Genomic DNA, 7291 nt, shown 5'->3' with positions numbered 1-7291 from the left:
CAGCCTAATTTGTTCTTCTATGCCACGGGTTCAGTAGCTAAATCTCCCTTTGTGGATTAAGGAGAACACTTGGCCCTCTGAATTGCACTATGCCACAGCCAGTTTACTGAATCCTCAGGGATATATTCAGAGGTGTATCATTAAAACATTTTTCCTTTATCTGAAGGAAACAGTCTTTTAGCAAATCAAAATATGTTTTGTGAAATGGAAAACATTCACTATCTCAGAGAAATCATATCCAGGTTTCAGTCTTACTATCTGATCTGGGTTATGACACCTTTTACTCTCTCTTCTTTTGCTGTTACATTAAGATTTTCCGAGGTCCTATGAAATCCAGTTTCATTATTTTGGACCCTACTTACAAATAACATTGCTATTACTTTCTTTGACCTTGTCCCAGGGAAAAAAATTATATCATTCTTCTCCTTTCTGCTGTTTTTACCTACTTGGTGATACTGTTAAGTACAGCCTCTATTAATGAAAAGTTTATTCTGAGATTATGTGTGAAACACTCTAAATAAAAACAAAACATGGGGCTTCCCTGGTGGTGCAGTGGTTCAGAATCTGCCTGCTAATGCAGGGGACACGGGTTCGAGCCCTGGGCTGGGAGGATCCCACATGCCACGGAGCGACTAGGCCCGGGAGCCACAACTACTGAGCCTGCGTGTCTGGAGCCTGTGCTCCGCAGCAAGAGAGGCCACAATAGTGAGAGCCCTGCGCACTGCGATGAGGAGTGGCCCCCGCTTGCCACAACTAGAGAAAGCCCTCGCACAGAAACGAAGACCCAACACAGCAAAAATAAATAAATAAATAAATTAATAAACTCCTACCCCCAACATCTTCAAAAAACAAACAAACAAACAAACAAAATAAAACAAATCAATAACTATGATGTATTGATCATGTACTATAGGTTTACAACTATGCTAGGTATTACACGGCTCTGATAATAAAAGAAAGTTTTGGCCATTGGAGTTTTATAAAGGGATCAGAAGTCAGATGATAATATTCTGAAATTTTTCACTTTCAAAACAGTCGTCCAAAAATTCCTTTGTCTTTCAACTGCTGACCAGCATTGCCACAATTTTCTTAAATCCCTTGTAAGTGCTTTTAATCTAACTACGACAATGTTTCATTCTAATTAGTAATACTAATTAGTAATTGACAAATAAGTTTTGTTAGTTGTTTGATGGTTTCTCTGCACACAATATTACCATGTTACAGCTAAAGAAAAGTCCTGTGATATGGTTAGACAGATTGGATTGGAAAATAACAATATAGGTACTTCCTCTGTCAATAACTGAGTTTAGCTTTGTTTGCATTTGTGAAGGAGTCATTTTTATGCTTTTAATTTCATTAGAACACTGAAGACCTGGCATGGTTTTTTTAATGGAACTTATTTCAATAAATCAGTTTTGCCTGGATCCTTATAAATATCTGCCCTTGAATAGGAACATAAAGTAAGGTATGGATTCTTGAGCTTCTCACCCACTTTTTATCTTATTTTAGATGTTTGGTTCATGACATTACTTTAGTTTTCTTCCATTCCTGAATCAATGGCCCTTTGATGCTTAAGAATGAATACAGCTCTATCCTTGAGATAATTTTTCAGGGAATAAAATACATATTAATCTTTTTGTCTTTCAATACCAAATGTATGCAATCTGAGAGTTCCAGAAGAAAAATATTATCTCATTTTACTGATAATTACTGCATTCTTTTTTAAAGAATCTATCACATAAAACATAGTCAAAAATCAAACTTGCACAATTACAAAAGAGAAGGGACATATTTATGAATCCAGGGAACAAAGTTTGACACCCTTGTATAAACACCAGGAAAGTTTGGTCTTCCACATCCATGTCCCCAGCTAACAATGCCAGTCAAAATCCATTTTCCATCACTTTTTCTTCGACAGGACAAAGGTCCACCCGAATCTCCCTACACAAGAAGATAATGTAAGTAAAAAGCACATTTGTCCCATGATCATCAATTTTTCATTAAGATGTCTAATGAATTGTGAGCAAACTCCTACTCTGACAGGTTCTTGCTTGGCTAACTACTATGCAGTTTGGGGAAGTAACAAGAAATAATGTGAAACTTCTAATGTCATTTTAGAATTATTTTTCCTATAATTAAAAAGGTGCATTCATCATAAGAAACTAGATTCTTTAGGCCAAAAGTGACATTAGAAGATTCTTGCAGAGGAAACAATTCTCACATACCTCTAAAAAAATAACAAACCTCAATAGTAGTAATAATGACAATAATAATAATAGCTAACATTTATTTAGTGCTGGTATGTGCTAATCACAATTTTGGGTCATTTAATCCTCACAGTAACCTTTTGAGGCATGGTTATCTTGGAAGGTAGGTACACTTCTACCTCTGGGCCATGCAACTTCAGTGTTGGCTCATGGCCCTGAAGAAGAAAGAAAAGGAGACCCTGTTTAGTGAGCCAGGTCCAATTACGAAACCCCAAGGATCACTGGCTGATAGTTATCACAGAGAAATCACCCTCACTTGAGAGTCCTTTCTGACATCTTAACTCCAAAAGCAAAGGCTGAAATAATTCAATGTTTAAACAGAATTCCTACAGTGCTCATTATTTAAAGTATAATATCTGGATTTTTATTTTCTTATTTTGGAGCATACCTGAAGCTATACCTTACTCAGAGGCAAAGATAAAAAAAGCATTCCGAATGTGTCCCTGGATGCCACCCCTACAATTCTAAACCTGATTAGGTGAATTCTAACTAGTAGGAGACTGAGATCTTTTTATTTTAACTGTTGCCACACCGACTCTACGAAGTCTAATTTAACCTCTAAACCCGGGTGGCTATGGGGAACAGGACTATATAACCGACTAGCTGCAGGAAGCACCCAAAATATAGTAGCTTTAGCATTAAGAGGTAAGGGTTCAAATCCCAGCTCAACTAGCTGTGTTACCTTGGGTAATTTACTTAGGCTCTCTGTGCCCCAGTTTCCTCTTCTATAAAATGAGGATGAAAAATAATTTGAATGAATTTATGTAAAGGACCTAGTACAGTGCTTGCCACAAAATAGGAGCTTAGAAGATAGAAGTCACTACAGTATTATAATAAGATGATTTTTAAGGTTATGTAAAGATGCGGGAACAGCTCCCCTGCCCTCCTCATTCTCTAAATCACCTGTTCACTTTTTGGCAATCAAATAGATATCTGCATACATTGGAATCTGAGGCTCATAGAAATGTCCCCCCAAAGGTGACCTTCAACTTCACCACTGTCAGGAGGCCTATCCAGAGGCATAAAAATGAGTGTCCCTGTCACCTCTCCCACTCCACTTTCCTTTCCCCCAGCCTATGCGTTAAAGGAGTAAGTAAATAAAACACTGTTTCTTTAGAAGGTACATGGCCACTGCTAAGAAATAGGTAGTGATCCTAAAACACTGTGTGTGTGCGTTCTGCTTTGTTTTTTAGTTTTTCGTTATAAGAAAATCATGGCAGAATGATAAATGCTGACTTCATTCCCTAATTGTTGGAGGAAAATACATGGTGACTAGAAAATGAGTTTTACAGATCCAATTACTATTTAGTCACCTTTTCCTGATCTCAGACAATTGGATTATAATTAATATATGAATGAAGGTAGGCCCCTGCCCGAGTTATTGCCCAGTGTTGTATAGATTAAACATGAAAGCATCTATGGAAAGTACACCATGTTAGGCAAGGGAAATGTAAGATAACTTACCCTGCAAGCATCTTTCTTTCCTGACATGACGCCCGCACAGAGCATCCTCGAAGTGATGATCCCATAGGTGGAAACACAGAGGGTTTGGTCAATGAGCTCTACCTCTGCTTGCTGCAAAACAGGGGAGCCTTTATTGTCTGGAAAACACATAGAAGTAGAAATCACAGTAATGATTACATTTACTTTATTAGACAATTTACTCATTTTTTCCTTTTACCCTCATAACAATTTTTTAGGTAAATTCTATTATGATAACCATTTTTCTGATGAAGAAATGGAGGCTTAAGAAGATAAAGGACTTAACCAGTGGCACAAGAATAGCGAGTAACAGAGCAGGATCCAGATCCAAGGCCTGACTCGACCATCTGAGCTACTGTGCCATACTCCTTCACCAAGTACCTCCTGCCTTCAGGACTGTGAATCAGCAACAGTTATTACCAATACTCACTGGTCAGGAAGACCCCTTAAGTGGAGCATGATAACTGACACATGGGAGTATCCTAGGAACCATAAAAACATAATACTGTGGATATAGCCCTTTCACTTCCTTTTCTAACCTATGTAGCTAAGATGATTCCGAAAAATAAACACTCACACACTCATGCTTGTAAAGAAAATGTCCCATGATATGGTGGTTGAATAGACTCTTTCCTCTTGTGATATATGATGATGTAATTAAAGTCCTGAGCACAGTCCTGATAGGTTATAGGTGTTCGAGCAGTGATCTGCCTTCCCTCAGGAGGGCCAAACAGGTGGTGAATTTCATGATTTCAATAACTAAATGTAGGCAGTTAGCACTGGAGAAGCTGCCCATAGTGAATCTTTAGAGAGTGTCAAAGCAAGGCCAAGACTTACAGAAAATGTATCTGTCCTAAGCCCTTGGAAATGACTGCAAGGGAATCCAAGATGACTGGGAGATCAAGGGAAAGCATTAGCTCTAACCTTTGGATTAAAACTTTGGATTCCTCTCCATACTGTGTATTTAGAATCCTAGGCCATAAAAACCTTGGCAGGACAGATGTAGGAACTTCCCTACCATAAAGTCTGACCTTTGTGCATATGAAAAAGGATGCCCGCTCTGGGTGGAAGAATTGTAAAAAGGCATCCCCTCTGCGTGGACCAATTCTAGGCTGATTTAACCCCTTATGCCTGAATCTGCAGTCTGGTAAGCTAAGGGTAGGCTGGATTTCAGCCCTCACTCTCATTCACTTGGCCAGTTAGTTGCCCTTGTAAAGGACATACTCGTATCATCCTCCAGACAACTGTCTATGAATTGACACAGTAAGGTGTGTATGTTTGTGTGTGACAGAGTATCCTTCTCTTCTTTATGAAAATGAGTCAATTTTTTTGGATGAAAGGGAACTAGCAAACCCCTCTGAGTTTGCAAAGGGCCCATACTATCTATCCAGCCCTGCCTTGCTCAAAGAGCTTCCCTTAAGAAGTGGGTCCTGCTTCTTTTTGAGGCAAGGGGAAAGCATCATAAAACAAGAATTATAATACTCTCCTCCATTCCACCTCTCAGAGTTTTTAGAAGGCTCCATGAGATCATATACAAAAACCCTCTCCATGAACCCTAAAGCACTACACCAACACGAGTTACTATGATCTGGAGAGGAGGGCATGGTGTTCACTGACACATACACACCTGCTTCATGCCTTCGCCCCCAGCCGGTCACCCAGCACTTCTCTCCACTGCGCACTTTCTGGCCAGCAGGAGGAATGCATATTGGCTGAATGAGCTGTTGCAGGGTCTCAGGCCAGGCGACACTGAGCTGTAGCAACGCAATATCATAGTCAAAGGTCTGGCTGTTATAGTACTCGTGGACCACAATTCTTCTCACTGGGGAGACGAACTTGGCATTCCCCTGCACGTACATGCCAAGGTGAGCAGTCCATGGTGTGGGGTCGGAGAGTCTGGTACAAAAAGAATGAAGCACAGAGTCAGAGGCCTGAAGAACCAGACATGGTTTGGAAAAGAGCACTCCACAGAGGGAGGAGGGCTGCAGGAAGGGAGGTCTGACTTTCAATCCCTATCCTAGACGTTGCCTCTGTCCATGGGCATGGCAAGGAACACAACTTCTCTGAGCCTCCCTTGTCCCCTTAGTAAAACCAAAGATGGAGTAAGGTAGAGCAGGGCTGGTGGATGATAGTTAAGTTCTAGAAAATTTCCTCAGCCACACTCTAAGGACCTGCTGGCAATTTTCTTGCCACCAGTATTTCAGGAATCACACACAGGTCAAGATTAGTAGTGACTGGAATTCATTTGTTACCTTCTCCCTATTCAAGCTGACAGTGGTATTTGATGGAGACAGAGCCAGTAAGACGGTGGTCTGGGGATCCTTTTACCAAATTCAAATGATATGAATACCAAAATAGATTAGAAATCAAAGTATTCCAAGCAGGAATGTAAGGAAACTTCTTCTTGAAAACTACCAGAAGCCTTAAAGATCACTGCTCTAACTGTTCAAACTTGACTATTCACAGGGTCCCACTCCCTATGAGCCCTTCCAGAATTCTAATCCTGACCCCAGTATCCTGGCATGAAGTCACCGAGGGTCTTGTAACCTCCACCTGAGGTTTCTGTCTCCATGGGTGTAGCAGCCTTGCTCTGGTGGGGTGAAGAGAATGTGGAAGCTTTGGAAGAAAAATAAGGACAGATCCCAAAGAGTGTGGCCCCTTATCTGCTTAGCTGACATCTCATGGGCAGCACTGGGGACCCAGGGGAGTATTGAGGGTCACGTATTACTTGGAGCAGTTTCTTAGCATAAAAGACTAATGGTGGAACAGAAGTGTAGCCGTTTTAGTCATTAACATGAATCCTGTAATTTCCAGGAGAAACAAATACTCTAATTGTATAAATTCATTGAAATACTCCACTTTAAAAAATTCTGAATGAGAAATGAATGGCATATTTTTGTACCTAAGCTCCAATAGATTCCAAATAAGGTTACTTTTTAGTTGTTTTCTGAGCTTTCTTTTCACCCTTAGCTGGGAGAGTGTCTGCCCCATAATAACCCCATTTAGTAATGGCAGACAGAGCCCTTCGGACGACAACCCTAATGGACTTTTTCATGATCCCCCCATGATATTATGATTTATAATAAGAAATATATACTCGGTTTTCCTTCCATTTGGCATAGAGCTCCTAAAACCCTTGGAATTTCCTAAGTGATGAGAGGGGCAAGTGTGTCTTTTGTTATGTTAATGAGGTTACTTTGGGACTGCAGCTAAGGCTGGGGGCTGGTCACCAGGAGAACCAACTATGTGATTGGAGGGTTAGAACTTTCAGTTACACTCCTGACCTCTAGGGAGGAATGAGGGGCTAGAGGTTGAATCCATGGCCAATGACCAATGATTTAATTAATCATGGCTCTGTAAGGAAGCTTCCATAAAATTCCAAAAGGACTGGGTTTGGAGAGCTTCCCGGTTGGTGAACGCATGGGGATTCGGAGAGAGTGATGCACACCAGGAAGGCATGGAAAATTCTGTACCCTTTCTCATACCTCGCCCTATGCATGCCTTCCATCAGACTGTTCCTGAGTTATATCTTATTATAATAA

The 7291-nt window shown here is 40.5% G+C and overlaps 1 protein-coding gene across 3 annotated transcripts in view; it reads right to left on the bottom strand.

The window, feature by feature from the left end:
* Positions 1-1753: 1753 nt before the first annotated feature.
* The window catches only part of TMPRSS7 (transmembrane serine protease 7), a 49302-nt gene continuing 43764 nt past the window's right edge, over positions 1754-7291 (bottom strand). For all 3 annotated transcript variants that reach the window (XM_060099853.1, XM_060099851.1, XM_060099852.1), the window contains 3 exons: positions 5377-5645; positions 3732-3868; positions 1754-1941 (listed from right to left, as the gene is read on the bottom strand). In XM_060099853.1, the coding sequence (XP_059955836.1) occupies positions 1771-1941; positions 3732-3868; positions 5377-5645 (577 nt within the window). In that variant the 3' untranslated portion in view covers positions 1754-1770. The remainder of the gene's footprint in view (positions 1942-3731; positions 3869-5376; positions 5646-7291) is intronic.

Source organism: Mesoplodon densirostris, chromosome 5, assembly GCF_025265405.1.
Source record: "Mesoplodon densirostris isolate mMesDen1 chromosome 5, mMesDen1 primary haplotype, whole genome shotgun sequence".
Classification (NCBI taxonomy): Eukaryota; Metazoa; Chordata; class Mammalia; order Artiodactyla; family Ziphiidae; genus Mesoplodon; species Mesoplodon densirostris.
The sequence above is the reverse complement of the archived record's forward strand: the minus strand, read 5'-3'. Positions and strand labels throughout refer to the sequence as shown.